We start from the raw sequence: 27,122 nt of genomic DNA on the forward strand, positions 1-27,122 counted from the left end.
TTCTCCGTCCTCTTCGGTTTCTTTACTACTTAGCAAGTCGTTTGCAAGTGTTTGCAGACAAGCCGGTGTCTTCCACACAAAGAGCCGGTGACTGCACTTTACTCGCCAAAGAAATGCCAGCAACGTACCCACAACCACTCACCAACACGTTGAGCAATACATGTTTTTCCCTAAGTGGTTACCAGTGGGTCATTGGCAGATCTGTAGGTCAGAGCAAGTTTGGCTTGAGCAACCAATTTCACAGCAACTGCCAGCAACCTACAACTGATGGCAAATACTCAGTTTTAGCAACCGGTGGTTGCCAGGCGATTGCAGCCTCTAGGCCTGTGCGACCGGAGCCTTTGATACGAAGCCCCTGGTCACTTTTGTTCAGTGCCAGTTCCAATAAAGCTTTTGCAAACACGAGGTTTGTATCCTCAGGACTGACATGAGGGGAAAAAAGAGATGATGGAAGTTTTTCTCTGGGGAAAATATCAACCTGAAATTGCATTATGTAGTTCATTATGAATGTGGTTCAATTGTTAGTACTGTTAGTACTGTTAGCAGCCTAACTGTTAAACGCTTTTGTTAAATGACTTTAACCACATTGCTAACACTCCTGTAGCCGTTCCTCTCTGCAGGGTGAGGGTTTTGCCATGTGCAGGTAAATCCAGCCGCTCATCCAATGAAGGCATTAAGAGCTCAGACAAATCAAACAAAGAACTCCAGCCATGTGGCATCTCATAGATTAGAACTGGGAGAGATTCACCACACCCTGAGCACGCCAAAATTTGTGTTAAAATGACTATACTTGGAGTGGTTGGATGACGACTGGAGGCTCTAGTTCCTTTGATTTAGTTTTCCCTGCTTTTTCTTGATAACAAGACGTCCTGAAGGTCACATTTTTAGTCTGGTGGTGGAAAAGATCATTTGCGACGCCGGAGGGTTTGTGAGGGAAAGGAACAGACGATGACTGATGATGAGCAAAGAAAGCGGAGAGAGACTCCCAAAAAGACAAATTTACTTTAAGTTTTGAGTCAGTATCCTGACAAACAGCCTTCAGCTGATACCAAGGTCACTGTGACACCACTGCCTGCCTCAGTCTCCATGACAACCCCCTGAGCTACATCTAAAAAATATTTGAAAGACAGCTCGACACGTTGTTTCAGATCAGCAAAGAAGGCCGTGCACTAAACACTCCGCTTAGTTTACACTATTTGACTTTGTTTCCATGGTCTCGTATCTTGTCGTGGGAAATTCCAGACTTCCTTTGCTATATTTAAACTCAATGTTGTGCACAGTGTGTAGCCATGGAGAAGCCTCTAAGATGACTAAATAGTGTCACTTTAGGTCAGCTGACAGCCAGGTTTCCCCTCATTATGCTTATCTTTATATTTATCTTTATATTTATATCTTTATCATTTATTTAAAAAAAAAAATTATAATAATAAAGCAAGAGCACCAAAAGAGCATCGATGCACCAAATGCCACTTTCCTTGGCTGATTCTGATTTTGCTTTTTAAGAAACATAAATTTGCATTGTTCATAAAAAATGAACAATAAAAATATTTTCCACAGCTACACCTGATTATACTTTTTTTTTTTTTTTTTCATTTAATCACACACTTGGATAGATCTTGGAATAAAGTGCTCCCTGTTACTGGGCAGAATTTACATTGTAAATGTGACTTACCCAACATGTTGTACCTTCTTGTAAAGCTTCTAATTTTAAAGGAACTTCTTTCCTAATCACTTGAATTTGAGAATAAATGTCAGACTAACGCCTACATCCAGCGTCGAAGAAAATGGCCAACTCTGACCACAGTGGTAGAAATCAAAGGTGTGTACTCAAAAGCAACGTAAAACCATTTAATATCACATTGTTATGTAAATGAAATTGATTTTAAATGGCAGATAGATGCATTGCACTTATTCCAAAAGCTAAATTAATTTGATGAGTGTGGCTTATGTTAGCCAGTTGGCATGTTTTACAGTACTCTGGTCAGGTGGTTATGCTTGTTTCTGCAGCCTTCATGGAGCCATCTATTTTTGGTAGTGCTAGTAGTGCTACTGGTAGTGCTATTTTTGCTCTTTTTGTCAAACTCTTGAACGACACACTGCACATCATACCAAGATTTGATGTTTTAGCTAATAGCTCTTTGGGAATCTCCCTGTTGAAAAACCTTAAAGCCTGGGGAACTGTTGCTCAAGATCATTGAGCAATAAAGTTTTTACACAGTACTCTATTATTATTATTATGATAGGAAGGCTGGTCAGAGGTCAAGGCTAATTAGCTGAAAAGCCAGTGACCAGTTGGTGCATATCTACTTCAAACTACTATTTTCCCCAGCTGACAGCCTTTGTAGCTACAGGAATAACACTCTGCAGCCTCTTTTTTTTTTAAATATAATTGGTCTCTGGAAATGTAAAGGATTTAGCAGCTTTGTCTGTTGCCAAACATACGCCACAGTGCTTAATATCCTTTTCATTCATTACGCCTTCTTCTCTGCCTGGTTGTTTTTATGAATAAGTGAGAGCAGAGGTCTTAATGAGTTAGGCATTATGAAGCATATCTCTGTTTTTAATAACAAAAAGGGAGGGCTGTGTGAGCTCTGCAGGCTGTGGGTTTGTTATAGCTCTCTGCTGTCGTGTTCAGAGGTGGATCATTATCGTGATGCCCTCACAGCTCATGGATATGAGATTAGCGGAAGCCCTAAAGGCCACTGTTGCATTCTGCTGAATGGTTAATGGAGAGGAAAGCCTGTAACTTGCGGGGGAAATTTCCTCATTTGCCTCTGAAATATGATGAACACGCTGTTGCGTGCGCTGGATGAGTCCTATAATTCTCCCTATAATCAATTTTTATCAGTATCATAAGCCTGTACCAGTTCCTGCTCAAAGCTAGAGATGCCTCAGAGTACAGTCAGTGCCTGTGGTGAGACGTGTGCTGGCGTCATGGCAGCTTTCTTTGGTTTGCCCACAGTTAGGAGGGATTCACTCTGGTCAGGGTGTGTCTGCTTAGTGATGGCATCTCTCCGTCTGGAATATAGCACATTCATGTTGTTTACCTTTGTGCTGGGGTGCATACGAGTGACTAATGGGTTCGGTTTTGCCAAATTAGAAAACTGTAGGGTGCTCCGTATGGCACATGAAAGTTATTTTATTTGTTGTAAAAATTTCCACCATGTGTTTGTGATGTCGTACAATAGGAGTCCAAAGAAATCAGGCAATCCCTGCTTCATTTTTCCCGTTTCTTTCTTTTTCCAAACTCGAAACAGCTGTCTGTGCCCTTATCTGTTGGCCTTCTTGTTTCCAGTACTTGGTCCCTTCTTCATCATGAGTCTTGAGAAATGCCAAGCTATGACTGGCCAGCGACCAACTTGTAGTTTGTGCTGTCTCTGCCAAGGCACAGCAAGAAATTATGACTTGTTTTTGACTCAATCGACAGTGTGACCATCTTGTCAGACAAAATATTGTGCTTTCTGCAGGCTCGATATGAAGCAGGTGGACACAGAAGATGAAGCTCGGCTCATTTGTAGCAGATCAGAAAACATAAATGTGATGTCTTTATATTTACAACATTTTGTAATAATTTAGTCTCTGCTACATTTGATCGTACCCAAATTACTTGTTGTTATTCAGTGGATATCAGTGTCCTGCTGCAGTACAACTTACATAAATGTTTCAATGTGTTCCTCTGGGTGTTTGTTGGCGTGTCACCTTCCCTGCTGTCATTGCCATTTACAATCTCTTTGCAGTATTCAGGCGGAAGGTCTAAAGGGAGAATAGAGTAGCTAGCGGGGCTTCCACCTTGTGCTGCGTGTGAAGTGGCTGCTAAGAGGCTGCGAACAGGGAGTGCTTTGTTTGTCCGGCGGAAGAAAGCGGTGCCTCGCATTGAGAACCTCTCTGTGATACCCCGAATAGAGAGGGAGGACGGGAAGAAAGGGTGTATGTGTTTTTGGATGCGTTCTCCTTAAATTCAGTCTCCATTGCATAATTTGATTTCACGCAATTCACCCAGAGGCACTGAAAATACAGCAAGAGAGAGTAAAGCCTCTCTCATTTACCTGCGATAGATGTCTGATTCAATCATAGTTACATCAAGTTTTTCATGAGTAAGTGTTAGATATGGAAAGATGGGACATGATGGAAAAACAAAGTAATTTATCAAGAAAGACACCTGAAGAAACTCAAAGATGGCTCTTGGCTACTATTTTGGTCAACACTTTCTATTAGAGGTGATGACGTACCTCTCCTCTGCTTGCATGGTGAAACAGAGAGCAGAGGAGAGAAACTTGACCAAATAAAGATATTAACTATTAAGCATTTCATTTAAAAGCAAAATTGATGAGCCATAGATGGGGCCGCCACGATTAGTCGACTAGTCACGATTACGTCGACTATCAAAATCGTCGACGACTGATTTAATAGTAGACGCGTCGTTTGAAGCTTTGTAAAATCACAAAAGACGCAGGAATAAGTAGTAGGAATTATGAGTGCAATAACGGACTGAAACAGAAGATGGCAGCACTGCATGTACAAGGATGCCAGCTGCCGTTAAACCCCGAAGAAGAAGAAGCTGTGTCCCAGAATTCATAGCGCAGCCCAGCTCAGTTTCCAACAATGGCGGCAGCTAGTTAGTTTTAATATTACTCTTTTTATTCTTTCTGGGTCACAAAATTAAACGTTTAACATATTTTCAGGCGAGAATGTAACTGTGTAAACCTCAAATATCTGCTCAGTTTATCAAGACACCACATATTTTCAAAAGCGCTCCGATGTTTTCGGAGACGTCTGTTACCCACTAGCTCGATAGCTAGCCGGGTGCAAGGCTCACTAGAGCCCGTGAGAACACTGGACTCCCGGCAAATCGTTTTCAAACTCACCGCCGTCTTTCACTACTCAGGTTAAATATATATAAGTCACTTAGATAACTTAAAAATGTTATTGTTTGGCTTTTTTTAGTATTTTATTTGTTCCTGAGTAAATCGGTTTGGCTGAGATTAAAGTTATAGTTTTTACACAGCTGAATAAACGTCAAGCAGACAACTGATTATCAGAAGTGTGACATGCTCCAGAATATACTCCGGTGTCCCGTTATATTTTAGATAGCAAGGAGTTTATTAAACACCACCGAAACAATCTGCAAATTTCATTAAAATTTAATAAACTATCATCTTGTCTTTATTTTTAGTTAGCACATACCTTACACACTTAAAGCTGTAAGCTAATGATAGTTCTATAAGAGCAGATGCATGCTGGTGCAGTAAGCTGTACGTTTTACGTCCAATGGATGCATGATCTGATTAGTTGACTAATTGCAAAAATAATCTGTGACTAGTCGACTATCAAAATAATCGTTTGTGGCAGCCCTAGCCATAGAATTACTGGAAGAGTTACAGGCCAGAGAAAGGGGAGAAACAACCTAGTGAATATAATAATGTATCTTAAAGCTTCCAGGGTAAGTAGGTATTACATAAACGCTTTTATGCCAATACTTTTGGGTGGTGGTGAGTCTGCAGTGTCGTTATCAACTCAGTGACATGACTTCCTGTTCTTTGCTGCTCTGCTCACAGTGAAACAAAGAGCAGAGGAGAAAAACCAGCACAAATAAACAACAAATGATGCAGCAGAGACAAACTGAGCTTAAATGAAAGAAAATATATTAGATTATTAGAATGAATATGTGATTTTTGTGATTCTTTATTTTTGTTTCAGCTCTGCTCTCTTTCACAATGGTGGATTTTTTTTATTTATTTATTTATTTTTTGTTTGTTTGTTTGTTTGAAGAAAACTACACAGTATTCACATTTTCTTTAATGGGAGTGAATTAAACCAACATTTATAGTTGTTCTTATTGGCTACATTTTGGTGAAAAAGACTATTAAATAACAAAAGACATTTGTTAACAGATGTACAACATAAGGAGTTAAAGATTTTGAACGTCTGCAGTATGAGCAAAATTTTGACGGTAATCTTCTTATCTTTTTAAATAAAATGACTCAATTTTTTGTAATGCTTACATTTGCTAATCGAAGACGAGAACGAAGCAAAGGTAATGTCGGTAAATTGAGCATGAAAATATGCCACACTAAAAAAGACAGGCACATACTTAAGCTCACATTCTGACCTATAAATAAAGACCCGGTGATTTGTGTGTATATATGTGGTTATGACCATTTTTAGTGGCACAGTCTTAAGTTCTCTTGACTCTTGACTGATCGCATCGGGGAAGAAACTCAATCTTAGGCCACAAATGGAGGAAACTGTGATCGTTAAGACCTTTTAAGATGGTGCGAATGCAGCATCAATACAGCACAACAGAGTAAAATGATATCAAAATAAAAGGAAAAGTGCAAGTAATTAAAGCCTGTAAAATATTCAGATGAATTGATTTAACTTTTTAGCATTTATCCTGTGAAACTGTAGATTGCACTTGCATTATAGCACAAATCGATCTGTCAGTGTTGACTAATCTAATGAAAATGATCCTTTGACAGTGTTGTAATAAATCAAGTGACGCATGCCGTTATTGAAAATACTTTACTGTTTGTTTTGCCAGCTCATATTTATTTGTAGTGATTTCAACCGCTCTGTCTTACATTTGGACCTGGCTTGTGTGCAGACTGAACTCAGTGAACGCAGTGAATGCAGAAAGCAGCTGATACGCACACACACACGCACGCACAATGAAAACTCAGTTTGTTCCCACAGCTGTGAGGTTCACTCAGATGGCGTTTCTACAGTTACACAATATTCTTATCTGATCACATGAGCCAGCCCGTGTTTGTGTTCAGAGTCCGATTCGGTTTGTGTTTATGAGGCCAGGTTGGCACACTTACTGTTTCAGTTATTTGTCATTTCAATCGTCATTCCTTGCATGAGCAGTTGCATGCCTTTACAGTCCACTGCTTGTGTGTGTAAAAGGCTGTGATAAGACAGCATGCATGCTAGGAATTAAGGTTGTGTCTGTGCTGCAGTGCTGACTTGCTGACCTCCTGTTGAGGAAGAAATGGCTTCGCTCCAAACAGGAACTGGAACCTTCTCGTTCTGTCTGCGTTTCTGTGTGCTTCTTGTTTCCTGCTGATCCCTCTGCTCGCTCTCTCCTTTCTCTCGCCTGGTGGTCTACTTTCCACTCTTAGATATTTACACGTTTTTCTACATGACTGTTCAGTGGATTATAGTGATGTGGCAGGATTGGCGGTCAGATCCTTGTGTGGTCTCTTGCCTCTTAACAGCAGTTATTTAAAATATGGGGTTTGTATTGGAAGGTTTGGATTCACGAAAAAAAAGAGGGGGGGGGGGTTAGAAAATGATTCTGTGGAAAGAAATTCACAAATCTGTGACGTCTAAATGAAGTTAGACCTTTTTTTTGTAATTCTATTGATTAAATCACATTGACATCTTTTCTATGTCTCTACAGATTCACAAGCATATAACCAGTAATTGAGTGTCTTTGTCCAGTAATTCAGCAATATTTCTGAAGCCTTTTTTACTCATTATGTTTAGCAAAATGCAATGTGATTGCATTGGAGATTTCAATGTGTCTTTGATAGATTTATAGACTGTACATGCTCACTTTTAAGGATCTCTGAGTTGACTTTGGAAACTATTGTGCTATTTTTCTTGGCATTCCTTTACACTGCAGTTTGTGGGATGTTTTTTTTGATGGCTGAATAAGTTAATTGTGTTGCTTTGTGACACAGACGCAACTCCACATCACTTGCACTAAAGTTTCCAAACAGTGGATAATGACGATCAGCTTGTAGGGATCACCTTCTGTTTTGCCAGACATTTGGTTTGTGCTTCTCTAACCTTTTATCTGTTGTGTATATATTCGTCTTTTGACTTGAATACATCCTGTATATGTAAAGCTGCACGGTGCAGGGAACGGCTGTAACTGCCACTCACAGGCATGACATCCAGCAGTGATTTAGGGAGCGCTTAATTTGCTCATGCTTGTGTGTCATTGGCAGAGCTTTTTGAATATCGGTCAGTCGTGTTCATTTAATTCTGGTTGGACAAAATTAATTATGATTCTTACAACCCAGTTGGAATCTTCTCACATTCTCATGGATCATATCTTGAATGAATGTGATTTGACTCATAAAAATAACATCTATAAAAACGTATAAACAAGTCTGACCTGAAAACAGACTTTTACTTTTGCTGACGTAACAGCAAGCATTAAAAAGAAAAAAAAAATGGATGATCTACAAAAAAATTTGTAAAACACAAAATGTAGCAAATTTTAAAATCAATTTTGTTGATCAGCTCATCAAACCTGTAAGAAAGGAGACCAACAGATCCTGTTTTTTGTTTTGCTTTAAAAGAAATCTAACTGCCCCTTTGGGAATAAAGTGAAACTTTTCATTCTGTTTGGCAGTTATTAAATTTTCCCCTTTTTAATTGAAACATGTTTGTTCTATAAAATATTTAAAAACAAATCTTTGCATTTGAGAACTTCAAGAAATAATTGTTTGTCATTCTCGCTAAATAAATAATTTCAGCGTTTAATGATTTTTCTGTTAATCTCATATTTTCTGTTGTCGCATTTTTCTCGTCCTTGTAGCATTTGTAGCTTGAATGCGACGCGTGACTCTGTCCTGCATGGGTGGATGCTAAAGGGTGGATGTGTGATGATGTGAAATAAGTGGTGACTGAGGTTGTTTAGTGATTCATCAGCTTCTCTGCTCTGTGGTTACTCCTCCTTCCTCACTAGCAGAGTGCCTTCTCATTATTACCAGTGCATTCTTTCCCAGCCAACAACTCTCCAGTTGCATCTAATCATTGCACCTTTGTTCTGCACCACAAGAGCAGTGTAGGGAATTGTTTGACACCTTTGCATCAACACGGCCGATTGGGAAATGCTTTTCCTTCACTTTTCCTTTCATTTTGCAGCTGAGTCTCAGTTTTAGGTGTTTGTTCTCCTCAATTTTGTCTACCTCTTAGTCTGGGAATGGTAAATACTTGCTCTCAGCTTTCAGTTTGTATGTAAACTTCAGCTCTCAGTCAGAATGCTGCCTTGGCTGCCGCCCAAGTGAGACTGCAAAGGCCAGCTGAGGTGTTTCCATATGTGCTGTGTTAGCAAACACTGCGTCGACCTTGGCATGCTTTCCCGGCTCATTTTAATAGTGTTTTTCTCTCTCTCTCTGTCTCTGAGAGCCTTTCTTCGAGGTTTAACACTTGTCCAATCCTGGCTCCGTCGTGTCACACGTGGGTTGTTAGATTTACCAGAGGGATCGGATTTTTGAGGGATGTTTAACCGAAGCTGCCAAACTGAGAACTCCCCACAGTGCAGTTGACCTCCCATTTTGGCTCAGAGTGCACATGGAAGCTCTGGCATGCTCTGTGTCGCTTTAACCGCTCAGAGAAGCGGCCTCGCTGCAGGGCCGTTTTGGACAAATGTTAGACTCTACAGATGACGGGATTCAGATGTGCTGGCTGTAATCATGCTGAGAAACGCATTGGACAAAGAGGCATTTGCTCTTGTTCAGCAGCCGTTTTGCCTCACTGTGGATTTGGGAGTGTTGGATGGAGCTTCTCTTACAGATGAGGCTGGACACAGTTAGTGGGAAGCTACAGCTACAACGCACAAACAGAGTTAAGAGGTTCAAATCTAGGGCAAAGTCCTCAGGGCCACTGGTTCACAATACTGATAACAAAGCAGAAAAATATAATACATATTTCTCAAGGAAATCAGAATATTTCCTCTGTTTTCCCCCCAGTGTTGGCTTTATCTTGTGAAATACTGACAACTTTTACATTTTCAAGCTCCTACGCTCTATTAAAATGCAGACTTTATTAACAAATAAAGCTGTTTCTGCACCAAAACAGCACTTTCTTTAACATCCTACTTTGAGGAATGCGAATGCCCGTACAAACCATTTGTACTATGTCGCAAAAGATAAAAAAACCCACAAACAAACAAACTTGTCTTACATTTAAAGGAAAAGTTTGCATTATGGGACATTTATTTGTTTAGTTTCACAGGGGTTTTATATGACTGTAATGTGGCCTAAATTAACCCATACATGCATGAAGGTAGCCTGCACACATCTGATTCCAAATTAGACAGAATTAGGATTTAGATTAGGAACGTTTTAGACAGTTAATAAGTGTAATGATCATGAATCTGACAAACTTTTGTCATTATTTCACAAAACTAACTGCTACACAAAATGCCGGGCCTTTATTAAAGCCACCAATGATGTTCATTTTGAACTACAATGTTAAAACAATCAAAATAATCCTTATTTGTGTTGTACAGTTGCATGGCACTGCAGGAAACAAGCCCTTTAAACTCCTCTGCCTTTAAGGACTCTGTATTCTGATTGGCTCCCTTGTAAACATCTGTTCTCATTGACATCATAGGGAGCCAAAAGTAGAAAAAACTGTCTGAAACCTGAGCGTTTGGCCCACGGGCATTGCTTGCACGTACACTGACCTTGTTATTTGAAGGCTTGGCCATGTTTAATATGGGCAATGAAAGCAATGAAAATTTGCATATGTGACAGAAAACAAGGAAAAGCATAACAGTTCCACTTGAATGTGAAGCAGTGTTTTGTACACTCAATTAGAGCAGGGCGATATGGCCAAAAATATTTATCACGATATATATTTGAAAATTTGCGATAACGATATAACTGACGATATAATTGATGCGAGACAAAATACAACTCCACAACATTACTAGCGCAAAAAGACAACCTTCCATTTATTTTCACTTAAACAAGAAGCTGGTTTTTATGTACATTAAAGCTTTATAAAAATGCAACAGTGCAAATGCAAATTCCTTGCTGAAAGTTTTAACCAAAAGGCATTTCCAGTAGAAATGGGCTGACATATCCTGAGCATAACCATGTATAATATCCACTGAAGTTAAAAAGAGGTGCTTTGCAACATTAAACTGCAGTGTGCAGTACGTATTTTTCGGACCATAAGGTGCATGGGATTATAAGGCACATTAAGCGAAACAAAGCAGTCAGATAAATCAAACTTTATTAAATTCATTCTTCTTGCTTCCTCCACTTCTGTACCATTGATTCATTAATGTTGAATTCTCTGGCAGCTGCTCTATTCCCATGTTGTTGCAGTATATTAATCACTAACCTTGTATTGTGGATGGATTATCTCAGTTGTTCTCCTGACTGAAGTTTGGTCCGTTTACAGCATCCTGCCATGCGATTGCATTTGTCTCTAACTATCAGGAACCTTCACGTTAACTTTTATAAGTGGAAAAGTGTTAGTGTTCTCCTCCAGCTTCACTGTTTATGTTATGCTAACATAGCTGTGTCGCTAGCGATCACGTAGCACATCATTATATACCAGCTAGCCCAACTTCAGTAACCCTACAAACGTCACTGCTGTTTAGTTTTCTGTCTTCATTTATGTTGGAAGTGATAGCAGAGCTGTACGTTTGATTTTTTTTTTTTTTTCAGAAATCTCTCAGTCAGAACATGCAATATCATGCTTAGCTCGCTAGTTTCGAAACTAGCGAGCTAACTTCCGCTAGCTTCCTGCTAACTTCTTACTCCGTTAAATGTAATAAATTTTGTTTTCATGGATGCCTGGAAGTTAAACTTCATAGTTACACCTGGTAAAGCAGCAATGCTGATCGTTTTATTAAAGATGAAAGAATTTAGACAGTTTTTAACTCTCAGTGATGCTGCAGTGTTCATTTGACCTGAAAAAGACGGAGTTCAGGACCCAGATTACTCCCAGATTTAAGAGCATCTTAGTCCGACAAATACAACAATAACGACGGCCGCTTGCATGTTCTGCAAAAAAATGTGCTTTGTCGTGTATCTGACGGACAAACACCAAACCAGTTCCACATCACTGAAGTTGCACCATTTTTACAAACCAATTCTGGTTCATCTGTTTCACTCAACAATCGGCCATGTGCGTATGAAAACAAAGGCACTGCGCATGCGCGTTTTACTCATATTCTATCGTGATATTTCATTTTCCTATCGTTGCCTAACATTATACCGGTATTACCGTGAACGGTATAATATGGCCCAGCCCTACACTCAATTTTTAAGCTTTTAAGAGATCGCTCACTTAACACCAACACTTTGTTTTGCTTTCATTTGTTCCATCTTTATGTAAATGTCTAATAGTGTCACTGGCAACAGGTTAGATTGACTCGGGTAGAATTACACATCGCACAATTAAAAACCCAAGCCCAAGTTTGTTTGTTTTTTCTTTCAGCTTTACGTGCCAGTGTTGTGAGATTGATTAAATAATCCTTTTAAATGATGTATCAAGTTTTTTCATTGGCTTGCGTCCTGCTACTTCTCATATGCACGACTGCAGAGGTCGCTGATGAAACGCACTGCGTTATGCAATAAATATGGACTCCTGGCAGGCAGTTTTATATTGATCAATATGAATGAATATATTCATATTCACAGTCATTTTCTCAAATATAAATCACGTCAAACCCGTTTCTGCATTTCATTACTTGCGGAACATTCACTTGTGTAGCAAAGTCAAACTTTAATGCCAGGCCTGCGTCATTAAAGAAGGAAAGGATTATGCAAAGATGAGAAAGCACATCGACTTATACATGAGTAAATAACAGTTCTTCATCTGACACGATGGCTTCTCCTTTTAAAGCCACGCCTTATGCCTGATGCTGAAGTACACAGAATGGTTTATGGTTATCCATCTTGTGGCATCTGTAAGAAGTTATAGTTGATCACAGAAAAAGCTTGTAGAGCCTCCTCTGTTAGAACCACACTACAAACTAAAAGCAGTCATTTGCCTTGAGATTAACAAGTAATGCTGCCTTATATGGATTCTTTGGGAGTTGTTTTGTTCTTATTTTAGGACACCGAGGGTTGGATTTTTAAGAGATCCTTGTGGTTTTGTGTCTTTTAATATAAAAAAGTTGTTTTTATTTATTTTTTCTTCCATTGAACAGTCACAGTCTCTCCAGCCAAGATGAGCCTAATTATATAATTGTGAAACACAACCACAAGATGTCTTAATAGTACGTCTGAACTCTAGATCCTTTGTGAGCTAGTGTTTCCACGTTTCACAATAGCAACATTTTCAGGACTCTTCTGTCATGAAGTTATTTTGGGAAGTGTAGGAAATGGTCTAGGTCTGTGGAAGCAGACCTAGAAGCAGGAAAACACTTCATCATGAGATAGCTGCTTGAAGACACCGAGCATTGCAAATTGTTCAAATCTGCTCTTTGTAGGTGGGGAAAAGTGCTTTGCCGAGAGAGTGTATTTGCACATGGTCAAGATTTACTGGAGATGTAAGGCTGAAAAGAAGAGATGGCCTGATTAGGCTGTCTTCACCTCACTCCTTAATCTGCAGCAAGGCTGAAATTGAGGTTCAGATGTTTGAGTGAACGGCGTAATCGCACAGTACAACAAGGACCTCCAATGTCTGGACATCATCATCATGTAGTCCTGATTTATGGTGGTAAAAATAGCTCTCATGGACTTAAGAACATAGATATTCTCTTCTCTCATCAGTTTACTGAACCATTTTATTCAGATCTTATAATTATCTGTAGCTGAAGTCTGTTATTAACTATTGACACATTTGTCTGGTCTGGCAAGCCACACACAGAAACATCGGTATGTAGGGTGTGTTTGTCTAGCTGTAGGTTTTTCCCCATGCTGAGTGTAAGTGCCCAGCTCATCCTTACTACGCCTACAGTACACGCTGGGAAGCTTTTTGTTTGTCCGTGCGTTTATGCATAGTTGGCGTTTTACCGAGGATATCATCCTGCGGCCAGTCTGCCAAAGTGCTGAAAAAGGCTGTTTTCTTCTCTTTCCAGTACGTGTCGAAGGGAAAGCAACTGTCTCAATTCCAGATAAAGTGTACTCGTTTTTAGTTCTTTTCTTTTAAGTCGCTGCTCAAGTCGCTCGCCAAAACACTGTGTGCTTGTCTGGTGGGAAGTTGTCAAGTTACGTTTGTTCAAGATTTTGAAATTCCAACCCTAGACCTCTGCTTGGCCGTTCCCACTTCACTCAGAGATTTATGCCCCTTCTGCTGATCTCGTGTGGATACATTCTGTCAATGTATGACCTCCTTTCCCAAGTAGTCCAGCCTTCCCCCCTTATCTGAGCAGTGGGCTGCACTGGCCTGAAAGAGGCAATAAGCATTCATTGAAAGTGGGGGTCGACTTAGATTTGAAGACCAGAAAGCGATGTGTTCTCAAAGTTGGGTATTGTTTTTAAATTAGAGGAGTCCTCCTCTACAGTGGGTGCTTAAATTATGGGGCCTCGGGTTTTATTAGTAGACTTATAATTTTTGTGTCAGTTGTTGACCAGTTGCTAAGTGAAATTGGACATAAAGATTGTACTACATCAAAAACCTCTGTGCAATTGCTTTGGTTACTAGCAGATTGCCATGGGCGTCCATAGTTTGCATGGAAGGACTGACTTGTCTGCAAACACTTACCAACTGCTCACCAAATGGTCATGAAGCTGTAAATGTGCGATGTAAACTGGAAATGGAAACCCTTGGCCTTTCTAAGTAAAAATTGTGCCTTAACACTGCAGTCGATACATCTCAAAGGTCACAGCTATCCATATACCTCTTTGCGACCAATTTCACCTATCAACTGGCATCAATCACTGGTGAGCAGGCTGGGAGGGACATTGATCCAAAGCGATCTGTTGTTATTGGGTGGGCTACACTGACAGTTACAATAAGTTGTTTGCAAAGTTTTTTTGGCTTTTGTTGACGTTGTGTTGTATGTGTTTTTGTTTTTTTTTTTTTATTTATTTTTTTTTTATATGCAACCTACAGTGAAAGTTGAGTACACTGCATAATGCGAACATTAGCAAAGTAATGTTGATGAACCCAAATATTTTCTTTTGACGAAGCACTTGGCAACATTATGTCCATATTTCTGTATGGACATATTGCAAATCAATTTCCCATTAGGGACAATAAAGTTACCATTGACCAACAGTGGGGATGCTGCTTAGAAATGAAAACCAGGCACAGCCTCTACCAAAATGGTAACAATCTGGCTTCAAAATAAATAAATCCTAAATATTTAGCCACTGGTTGCTACTAACAACACAACAAGAATTTCTCATTGTGGCAAGCACTGCACAGACTCCCTCATATTCCAAAATGGGGAAAAAGTCTCCAAGTCTAACGCATTCTTGACTGAATGTGGATGACGCTGATGATGTTGGCAGTAGCTCCAATTTATGACCTAAATCCCTGCACTAGTCATAGATGGGTGACTCCTCTGGGTGTGGGAAGAACTACAGGGTTAAAAAAGAGAGGGGGAAAAAAATAAAAGGATGCCAAAAAAAAAGGACTTCAAGGTGACAAATGAAAAGAGCAGTTCAATAAAAGCAGACAACGAAGTGGGGGGCACTTTAAAGTCCTAAAAGCCCTTAGATGATGGATAAGCCAAACACCAACTGCTCAGTGTTTTGGGAAAACAGCCGTAGGCCTGAGACATATGGGTGGCAGTGGTTGAGAGCACATGTGAATCATGCACCTTTCAGTTTGGCAAGACGTTTTCCACCCAGCAGATGGACCATTGGGATCGAGTAAACACCTTTTTAGTGCCAGTTGAAAAGTCAGGGAAAGCGTTTTCCCGCTCAGTCGAGGGAAGAGATGGGCTGTTAAGTCGCAGTTGCTCAGATTTGGGTTCCCTGCTGGGTGAGTCCGATGGGGTGAAGCCAGAATGCACTGTCATACTTAGACCTTTTTGTCAGATCCATTTAATGTTCTTTGGACAGTGGATTAGCAATGTGATATCCACGGGGTGCTCCTGCTCGCTGTGTGGAAGTTTGCTAAACAAGGTGGGTTCAGATTTACCCTTCTGTCAACACTTGTGTAACATCAGGGCTCTGCACTGCTGCAGCAGGGCTTGTACAGGATGGAGATGAACTGTTACGCTGCTTCTAACTTCCTGCCCCTGCCAGCTGCGATGACGTTTGTCTGAACGCTGTTCTCTGATATGGGGAGTATGTACAGCCAAGAACAGATGCTTTCCCAGTTTAGCTGCTGCATTTCAACAACTGTTCTCTTTCCAGTTTCAAGTGAACTTTTCATGTTTTGTCTACTTCCTCATAGAAACTTATGGCAGTGTGCAACGCCTATGACTTCAGTTTTCTTTAGAATCAGTGGTGAAATGTGAGCAAAGCTGTTTTCGAAGTAAAACCAGGTCTAGATTGACTGAGCCCATCCCTCGTCCTCCTTCTCCCCTCTTTCTGCCTTGTTCCATCTCAGCCGATCACTGAGCTCCATCACATCCCCTGCAAATGGAAGCCAAATGGGCTGATTCGATTTTGGCCCAGTTGCTTTCAGATGATCATGATATATGACAATTTGGGAGTTATCTCTGAGCTGCATGTGGAGTCAAAGCTATTGGCTCAAATCCCATCATAATGGGGCTCTTATCCACTAAATTGTGCATTGGTTTGTTCGCAGCACAGGGAAGATATTGTCACTACAGTTCGTTTTTATGTCAAGAGCCTCTTGTATCCTGGCAGCTTGTCTCAGGTTAAAAAAGATGACTGTAATCAGCACTCTGTCATATCTCTTAATTCAAATAGACACAACAGGGCACTGGAACAGAACGGACGCTCCTTCTTTGCATGGGAAGTCTCTTAGGGAGCAATTATGCAAGAATATCTTTGGCTCTTATAAAATATTGATTGCTCCTTTTTTTTCTGCAATTTTGAACAATCCGCTTTTTTAATACCCCTGCATGTCCTGCAGGAACCTGCTATGCGTCAGTCTTAATAGATATTCGAGTTTGTTGCCAGTTCTCAGGCGAATATCTCATTAGTGTCATAGTTTAAAATTAGATTTGATGTTACCCAGAGAGAGGAGAAAAAGAGAGATGTTGTTGGCGTGATTGTGCTGTGCTGAGCTACATATAAGCCATCCCGAGTGTTACTAATTCCCTCAACTCTGGGATGAATGATACTTGAGGGCTAAGTCTGTACATACAGTGGAGCAGTGCAGAATAAAGAGACAAAGCTCAGTCCAGCCTCAGATCACTGTGGGATGAAAGGAATCCTCTGTTGGCGCTGGTTTCTGACTCCTTCCCCTCCACGAGAGACCACCGTTTTCCTGGTCTGGCCTCTGCAGACATTGCGGCCTTTCATCTCCCATTGCAACAGCAGCAGCTGCTCTTGGGCTCCTTTTGGCTTGATGGGAGGCGTTCAATGTTTGGTTGTGTAGTGAGTACTTGTGAGGTTATAGCCGTGTGGATAAACATTAAAGGCCACAAAACAAACACCAAAAAATACACAAATGTGTCATAGACAAGCACAGATTATATTAAGGTTTGTGAAGCCCTGTTTGAAGCACCATTGTTAGACACAGCTACCTTCTACATAGTGCTAAGTAACAATCAAGTAAAACACTAGAACTGGACTCGCAAAAACTGGAACAAATGCTTTTATGGATGAGCTGTTAAGCAAACCTTGTTATTTGTTAGATCACTGCATTATCAGTGATCACAAACACAGTAAAAGGCGACTTACCCCTGTTTCAGCCTCTAATTTTAAACCTAAATAAAGTTCTGAGTGTCTGAGGAATAATAAAATGAATAAAGCGCTGGTGGATAGCTATAATGATGTGGTCTCATCTTTCCAAGCTGTTGCATCATCTCCCTCTGTATAATCTGTGAATCTGCACTGATACATCATCAGTACAGAAACTCAGTCTTCAACAAATCTGCATAAATCTTGGGTTCGTTGGCATCTAACATACCCTTGATATTCCTTATTTATGATGCTTGGAAAGAATAGAATATGACCAGAAATAAGTGAGCGGGCCCATAAACTCATTAAGAAAGTGTTTACAAAGGTCATCACTCAGGGCTGTTTTCCAGTAGACGTCTAAAGGACCAGAAGCCTTTTTCTGCAACCACAGGTGCCACCAGCTGCTACTGGCACCTCTGTGTTGTCATTTTCCATAGAAGAGAGAAAAAACAGATCTGAACTCCTGACAATGTCATTTCTGACTCTCTGAAAGTCTAGTTCTGGAAGTCTCTGGAAGCTGGTGCTTGTCTCGTGTGCACAAGCGATAGTCATCTGCCCAAATTTAGTAATACATGATCAAGTGTATTAAGAAATCCAAATTTGTCATGTCATTTGGAAACAGCTGTATAGGAGTGTGACCAATAAATGAAACAATGGGTCAGTTTCAGGAGAAAAGCAGCCACCAGAGGCATAAATGAAGCATTTGACCCTTGCAAAGCATATTGGAGGGACACGCTTCTCTGAAAAAGTGAAAATTGTGAAAACAGGATTTAAACTATATAGTAAATTTCAGTTTATTCTTCTTTTGAGAGATTTGCGCGATCGCTCCAACAGCTCTTGCAACCGTAAGTCATCTTTGCTTAGTGTCTGCGTGCTTTTACCTCGCTAATATGCTGAATTGCCGTGTTAGATTTAGATTAAGGCCCCACTGATGAAAAGCACAGCCTCATGATTTAATTAAGCCTTGTTAAGTTTTCTGTGTGACACACATCTTCACTTCTCTCATTTACAGACGGTGGACATCCATAAAGAGAAGGTGGCCAGGCGAGAGATCGGGATCCTGACCACTAACAAGAACACAGCAAGGACTCATAAGATCATAGCGCCGGCCAATATGGAGCGGCCAGTCAGGTACATCAGGAAGCCAATTGACTACACTCTACTGGATGATGTCGGCCACGGCGTTAAGGTGAGCAGATTTTTCTTGTTTTGTGTGTATGTGGCACTAATTTTCTGCTCGCATATAATATTTCCCTCTGCTCAGTCCATTAGTTTTCCCATCTTTTTCCTCTCCCTTCCCCCTCTTTGCTTTCTCGCCAGAGGTACTCCTATCTCCCTCTCTCCTCTCCCACTTTGTCTGTTTTTCTCGCTCAAACGGCGTCTCTTGTGCTTTCTCTTTCATCTTCAGAAAACACCCCTCTCTGACCCTGCAGGAATATGTTGCAGTGTGTGTTAGTGGGAACTGGTTCGGGAGGGTGGAGATGGAGATAAACTTAAAAAGCAATTACGTCATGTAGCTTTCAGAAAACAGCTCTGTTCTTGGATTGTTGTGAAAATGGTGATCAGAGACACATTTGTGGGACGTTTTTTTTTCCTTTTCTTTTTTTTAAAGGCACTTTAGCCGCTCTCATAATCTCATTATGGCGATGATGTTATGGTTCGATTTGTAGTTTATCTAACTTCAGTGTGAAAGGTAGCAAAGAAGCTTTTTGATGTGATAAACTCTTCAAAACAGAGACTCACCCGCAGCTCCCAGCCATTAGGGCTCGCTCTAGGGGTCGCTCGGTGACATCATTTCCTGACAGCTGCAGGCAGTTTTTCTATTTATTTATTTTTTTGGAGATCTCCATTCTCCCTCATGAGCGTCCTCTGCGCCATCAGTCAGCCAATCAATCTCAGCTGTCAGACAGATTGGATTAAAGACCCCGCCATTAGCGTCCCATAGTGTTACAGGCATTGATAAGACCAGATAAAAGCCATTGTGCCACTCTCAATTTTCTGTGTGGGGAGTTGCATTGAAGCCCTCTGTCACGGTTAATGGGATGTGAAACATTTTGTTCGGGTGTGTTTCACCCTAGACTTTCTAGACTTTCACCAGTAATTATGACTATTGGGCCGTAAATGTGAGGCTATTTACAGTTTCAGGAATAATAAAAGCAGGAGTCTTTCTTCCTGTGAGTAAGATTCAGAGAAAATGAAATAATTGGCAGATACAGTTTACAAAAAGAGATAGTGATAGTGGATTTGGAGTGGCGATACAGATTTTTAGTTTTGGGTCCAGACCGAAACTACCACAGGAAATATCACACAATCACAAACTCCAGAGGTGTGGCTGAGCGATAGAACCAGAAATAACAGATTTCAACAGACTGACAGTCCAGCCTCTTAAGTCTTTCTTTTTTTTCACAGCAGTGGATTGATGTGTCATATTTACAGTGGTTAGCCACAATGTAGAACAACCTTGCAGTCTTATCGCTTCACTGCTATGCTACTCTGCTACATGTGGTACAGACGGCCCTGAAAGTATTGTAAGCTGGACAAACTGTGATGATGCTATTTCTTAATTATTCCAACTATCTTTTTTTTTGCAATAAGTCTTTGTTTTATTTTTTGTGCTTATCAAACATCTTTCCCTACATTGCTTAAAGAGGGGAAAAAAAGTAATACTTGCAAACTTTGAGGTGAGGTTGTTGTGTCCACTGTTTCCATCTAGTAATGTTCATATCTAATTAAAACCAGGATCACCAGGCATAACCGTGCAATAAGGTCCATTTTAATCATCCCCAGTTCTGTACCTACTCTTTAGATTGAATAAAAGAGACGCTCAAAATTAGGCCTCGTCGATGCACAATAAATTTATATCACTGTAATTGTCGTGCTCCTGCACGGCTGCTTTAAAGCCGTTTGAGTCTATTTTAAGATTATCACGTAGTACTCTGAGCCTAATCTCTGTGGATTTTCTGCCTTAAACGTCTTTGTCTATGCCGCGTTTAGCCTGTGAATGTGGGGAGCGCACACCCGCACATCCGGCAGCCCTACATCACTCACCACCTCTCATCTATGCATGTCGAGAGCCAGAGAGCGATCGATACGCAACATCAATACTCCACATTAATTCATAGCGCATGCTGCAATGGCAGCTGTCAAAAGTCTGAACGTCTGTAGCCGCGTTTTATTTACTGACCAGAATCGATACCTTAATATGAGTTCAGATCGTGAATATCGGCTCCAGTTTGCTTTCAGACTTGCTGTGTCTGCCTGAGGGTTAGCTTTGGCCTAAATGTTGAGTTGGCTTTACGACCTTACAAAAAGTTGGTGTTAGACACCTGCGGAGAGGAAAATAAAATTTGGTTTGCTAACATACATTATTGAAGAAAAGTTTTTCTATAAAAGGGAGGTGGGGGGAAAAAAAGAAGGAAGATGAAATTCATGTGGTATAAACAAACAGAACACAGCAGTAATCACTGCAGTCTCACAACTGACAGATCAGGATGCTCCTGCAGGCTTTCTGACAGCAACATGATGCTTTTTAGCTTTAATACGAAAGATGAGATTTATTCTTCCAGTCAGATGATGCTTAATCTAGTCAGCGAGGCTTTCAGGAATGCACCAGGCACGTCGGCTGTTTGAAGTCAGATTTCAGTCCTTTGATATTCTGTCCTGTGTCAGTTAAGAGTTTACAAGATTACTAAAGGGGATGGTTCAAGTTCTTCATGACAAAGACGGCGGCTGCTGTTGTTCCTCTGTATCGGGGATGTTTCTGGTAACTCGTTTCCTAGTTGAGTAAAAATCTGACTAATCCACTGCTGTGAGTGTATGAAAACGGTCACAAGTGAGCACAATTCTAATCTTACACATTGTCTGTAAACATATTTAAACTATATGAAAGAATCAGTCTAGCATACATCAGGCTAACATACATATGACATTTGTGGTGTAGCCAGGCACGGCTGTACGATCGTATTTGTTTGTACCGCCAGTTTAATGATTTATCACTGATATATCATTAAACTGATGGTTCATAATGGCCCCGTTAGAACCAACAGTTAAGTGGTGTTGCGTTCCAACCAGAGACTGTATAAAACATGGACATTACACGGTAGTTTTGGCCTCCACCAACACTTCGAGCCTTAACATTGGTCAGATAAATTCAATGAAATGCAACAACGGCACAAACATGGTAGAGAGCTCTAGTTCAAAGACGTGAATTAGTTGAGGTGAGGCCTGTCAGACCCATTCAGCTGCCTCTGCAACTCAAACCTATCATGTGTTTTTGGAGCAAGCCTGAAGAAGGCGAACTGCAATTTTTGGCGGCTCATCTTTAGATTAATTATTTATTTATTTCTTAAGCACCGCAGATTGCTCCCTTGGTGACTGCTAGTTAGGGCAGCAATGGTTAATTGTTCAGTTCTGGCAGATGTGATGACACCCGACAGGCTACTGATACAAGACCTTTACCCTTAGCAGCTGCAGGCATGTTCAGATTTCACACAAAGGCAGGCGAGAGCGCTGCAACTTTAACTGGTTACAGTTGCTAAGTTTTGCCTTAAAAACCTTTAAATGAGCATTTTCCAGCTGCTTTTTTTTTTTTTTTTTTTTAAAGCTCAGTCACATTAAACTCCAGTGGCAGCGGCTGCTTCACAAGAAGGGCTGCACCACATTAAATAAGTTCAACGCTTTTAAAGGGAAGCGGCCGTTAACACAGGTTTAATAAGATGTAAGATATATTAACCGGACCTCCGGCAGTGTCTGTTGCCTTCATGCACCTTTGACACACTGCAGAGCTGTAGTTTCTTTTTTTCACCCTGAACCTGTCAGTCCATAATTCACCTTTGATGTCAGTAAAGCATTTCCACACTGCCCGTCTGTTTTATTTATTTATTTATTTATTTATTTAGTACAGCAGAACAGAGATGCAGCATTTGCCAGGAAGATAAGGCGAGGCAGTAGTGGGCCTTGGCATTTCCAGCATGACCTAGATTGTAAATTGAATCTCTTCTAGCTGTGATAACCCGAGGAGAGTGAAATCTGAACATGAAGTTAGCCTTTCGCAGCTGCACTGAAGCCGTTTCCTGTTTTTAAGCGTGCAAAGGTCGGCTCCTGTTGACCTGTGCTATGAATTTACTCTTGATTTCATCCGTTCTTTCTGTTGTGGTCCTGTGACGCTACAGTGCTTTCTGCAAAGGCCACTGGGGAAGCTGCATTATAGATGAGCCACTTGACTCTGTAGTTGTCAAACTGCAGATCAACCCCGCTGCTATGCTGGCTCTGTTTTCAGACAGAAAGCTACACAAGTATGAGTTTTGAATTCGTTTTCTAGGGGTGCCAGTGAAGCGATGATCTGAAATTATGCAGTTCACATCATAGAAAATGCATAAAAGGTTACCAAAGGTTGGAGTGGTTCTCTGCAACCTTTTCTTATGTCATTTTGTCGATGCACAAAAATAAATTCTTCAGTTTCTTTTGCCATTAGATCCCTGAAAAATCTTTGCTGTCTGGCTCTTGCTCTGGGTGTGGTGCTGGAGTAAAGGGCACAAGTCAGGAAACAGTGTTTTTCTATAAATGGCATGATTTTTACTACTGACTTTCTGAGGTCTTGCTACGAGTTAACAGTGTAAATACAAGGAATCATTTTTCTGCTGCTCACTTAACTTGGACTGATCCATTTACATGTGGCTGTTTTGACATGCCCTCTTTCTGTCTCTTTCTCCTGTGTTTTTTTTTTTTTTCTTCTTTTTTCCTTCGCCCACACTAAGTGGCTAAAAGCCAAGGTAAGTCTGCTTTGTCACATGACCCATTTTGCTCCGATGTATTATTGATAGATTTGTTCAACTCCCTTCCACGGCAGACTCGTCCTCGTGTGATTACTGTCATCATCTCCCATGTTACTTCACATTAACTGACCTGTAGTCCTCCCACAGATGAGCGTAGTCTTTGTCACACTCCCTTGTCTGTTTACCAACCATGTATGTGTTGTTATTTACTTTCATGTTGTGTACTCGTCCCTTAATGTCACGTAGTTTGTTTAACGCTTACGGGTTTCCCAGATAACTGCTGTTGCTCCAAAATTCCATCAGAGTGTAAACTGCACACCCTGGGGGAGGGATTACATCTCCCCTCAAATATTACGCTGTGTCATCTGGGCAGCCTGTAAGAGTAGATTGTGATCACATTAGTAATATTCACCCACTGTGACTGGAGGAATGTGTGCATAAAACAAGCTTCTTCTGGGGTTTCTTTCCAACCACAGCAACATGGAAACAATCAGTCGATCAGAGGAGGAACACTATCGAGGACCAATCCGCCGACGCAAAAGCCGCCCAGTCCGCCGATGTCTGGGCGTGGCACGCTTGGGTAAGATTTCCATCAGAGTCACCAGAAAAGGAAACCCAGTCCTTTAATTATGAATAATTTAAGCACGTCGCTTGTCTTTATTTTTTGCTTTATAAGTCCAAGAGATAAAAACACAGGGCACATTTGCTGAGGAGTGAACTTGATGGATCAGTGGTCACTTTTGCTGGAAAAGAAGCTGATAAGTGGCAGGATCCAGAAAAAGAAACATGCAGGGTTGTTGTAGTGCGTCCTGCCCCGGTGCACAAACACAGACGCTGATCAGATATTAATTCCAGGGATAAACAGCGATGTTTAGCGCGCCTCATCCAGCTGGGTAAACTGATAGGATTTACAACGCTTTAGTGGACACACCCATAACGTTCAGATAGTAGGCTTTACGCTCAGTGATGATCATTCTTTTCTTTGATTTTATCATAATTTGTTTATCGCGTTTCATTTTTGGGCCACTCCAGACGCAACACGCCCTACAAGACCCTGGAGCCAGTGAAGCCGCCCACGGTTCCCAATGACTACATGACCAGCCCCGCCCGACTAGGCAGCCAGCACGGACAGCAGCAGAGCCCCGGGCGCACGGCGTCGCTCAGCCAGAGGCAACGCACGCACAGGTAGATGAGGAAAGAGGGAAAAATCAGTGCATGCAGCTATGCAGGAGCTTCTGTTGCTTTTCTGTATATATTACTGTAACCAGAATATTATATTATAACAAGTTAGGACAGCAAGCTGTTTCCATAAACTGTGCAGTGATGCAGAGACCTACTAATACCAACTAAGTAACACACAAATAAACAACTACACTTCGACACTGAAGAAAAACTCAGGACAAACTATTTAAGGACTTGTAGTACAATTAACCACATATAAAATTCCAATACGGACGTAAAGAGGCTGAAGCAGTTAAAAGAAGTGTGGTAGTAGCACGTGAGAGGAATACGATCCGAGTACATGACCAAAAACTGACCAAATATTGATGCTAGAAGAGGATAAGAGTCACAGAAAAATACTTTCATGCAGAGTGCAGTTTAAAATCTGCAATGCTAATCAGGCAACAGGCACGTAACACTTTTTTTTTCTCCAAAATTTTGGGAGGTTGAAGTGGAATTAGGTGTTCCAGCTACACCACTAAAACTGCTCACTGAATATAAACCTAGGGTTTGAGTAATGTGTGTAAAGCATCTATCCAAAAACACCGGTCCCCTCTATGTCGGCTAGTTCTAATCTCTTCATTCAGTTCAGCGGCTTAGAGCACTTTCACACCTCTTCCTCTCCACTACACTAAATCCAGCATTTGTCTGACAAGGATTGGAGGGCTTCTGAATCACTCTGATATTAATATCTGTAAAAGCCTTTGAAATAAAGTGCTGTTAAAAAAAAGAAAAAAAAGTCCGCCACAGCATGGAACCCCTTGAACATTACTCTCAAGGATTGTTCCCCAGAAATCTCCAGGAGCTTTCATCAAATTTGAGTTACGAGTGAGTGAAGTCTCCTCATTAGCTAAAAAGCCTGTAATGCTGGCTGTGATGCTCGTAAATATTACGTATTTATGAGCAAATTTTATTTATTTTTAAACCCTCTTTGTCCAACTTCCCTTTTAGTTTCATGCTTGTTGCTTCTTTCCTACAGCTGTTCTGCCTCATCTGTTAAAACGTATTTGAATGTGCACAGTTTTAGGTTCTTTGGCGTCACCGTTGCCGATCTGCTCTGATGTCCCCTTAACAAACCGAATGCTGTCCTCAGAGTCCCAAACTCCCTGCTGCAGCTAATATTGCTGTGGCATCACTATTTGATTACACTGCCTGGAAGTAAGCTGTGCTTGTTCAGCTCAACAGTCTCTGTCATCTTCAGCTGAGGTCTGAATTCAATATAGGCTCCCGTGTGCTGCTACACGTTCCCTGCTATCATCTAATATCTTTGTATAGGAGCGATTACACTCTTGCGTGCAGGGAACGTTTTATTTTAGGAGCCGTGCTAATTTTAGTCACTGCAGAATGCTTGGAGTAAAAATTTGCTCTAATCTAGCATTACAGGTTTGGATATCTGGGCAGAGTCTGTATGTTAAAGATGGTGTTTGGCTTTGTGGACACAGCATGTCCCAAAACATAAATGTTAAACATAGTTCCTGTAGAACTATCAACTTCTTCTTTAACTGCTATACCCATATTCTTTATGTCATTATAAAGCAATTCAAAAGTGCAAATGGTTGTTTTGCTATCTTTCTGTTACATGGTACCCTAAAAGAACACCCCAAAAAATGTTTGCTGTGCAAATCATACAAAACATTTTGTGCCATGTGAAGGAAATCAGCTGTTCTTATGGTTAGATTATGGTTCCATACACAGATGCATAAAATGAGTCACAAATGCACAACTGTGGAAGCACAGATTAAAGGCTTTATACATTTATTGCTGTTTAAACTCACTACCGCATCAGGTCAGGTTTGGTGTTGCTTCTGCAACTTTACAAGTGGGAAGTCCGACCGTTCCGGTGTTGTGCCAAAAAATAATTGCTGGTATTTAAACTGTTAGGCTGTCAAACATATCTGTCAAAAATGATGTCAAGCCTTTTTGAACCAGGAAAAAAAACCTTTCCATCAGAGAGACACTGCAATCAGCTTTTGGAAAAGTGTCTTTACATATCTGTATTTATTCTTTATACCCCATATTTATAGGATGTATCCTATATCATATCCAGATCTGGCTGAGCTGGGGAAGCAGAAATAGCGACAAATGAAACTGGGCAGGGATAGCTCAGTAGGTACAGTGGTGGCCCCATGATCGGACGGTCGGGGGTTCGAATCCACTTAACAGCGACCCTGAGGTACCCCTGAGCAAGGTACACACTGCTCCCCGGGTGCTAGATTGGTGGCTGCCCGAGAGGAATTTCCCTAAAGATGATCAATAAAGTATACATTGGTCAATTAAAAATATATTTTTAAAAGGACAGGATTGGATTTAATGCAACAACAACAACAAACTTTATTTATATAGCACATTTAGAAACCAATGGTATACCAAAGTGTTTAACATACAAGAGGGTCAAACGTAAGTAGTAGAGAAAGATGAAGGGCACGGCAAAGTACCAAACATGCTAACAGGTTGATGGCACTAAAAACACAGAGACAAAAGAAATACATATAAAAGCATAATAGAACAATATGTGTAAAAGACAAGAGAGTCAATAAAAATTTAAAATAATTAAAAGTAGTTAAAAATAGAACGAAAGTAGCAACAAACATTAAACTAACTAACAAACGAGCATTAACTGGTATAAAAGGCGACGTTAAATAAATGAGTTTTT

At 40.7% G+C, this 27,122-nt stretch overlaps 1 protein-coding gene across 10 annotated transcripts in view; it reads left to right on the top strand.

The window, feature by feature from the left end:
• The window catches only part of abi1a (abl-interactor 1a), a 53,700-nt gene that overhangs the window by 12,263 nt on the left and 14,315 nt on the right, over nt 1-27,122 (top strand). For 6 of the 10 annotated variants that reach the window (XM_040044016.1, XM_040044018.1, XM_040044019.1 and 3 more), the window contains exons 3-6: nt 18,487-18,663; nt 23,231-23,245; nt 23,725-23,828; nt 24,281-24,433. In XM_040044016.1, coding sequence (XP_039899950.1) covers nt 18,487-18,663; nt 23,231-23,245; nt 23,725-23,828; nt 24,281-24,433 — 449 coding nt within the window. The remainder of the gene's footprint in view (nt 1-18,486; nt 18,664-23,230; nt 23,246-23,724; nt 23,829-24,280; nt 24,434-27,122) is intronic. The other 4 variants (XM_040044017.1, XM_040044020.1, XM_040044022.1 and 1 more) reach the window with 1 other exon arrangement.

The sequence above is a fragment of the Simochromis diagramma genome, unplaced genomic scaffold (genome assembly GCF_900408965.1).
Source record: "Simochromis diagramma unplaced genomic scaffold, fSimDia1.1 OVJJ01000602.1, whole genome shotgun sequence".
Lineage (NCBI taxonomy): Eukaryota > Metazoa > Chordata > Actinopteri > Cichliformes > Cichlidae > Simochromis > Simochromis diagramma.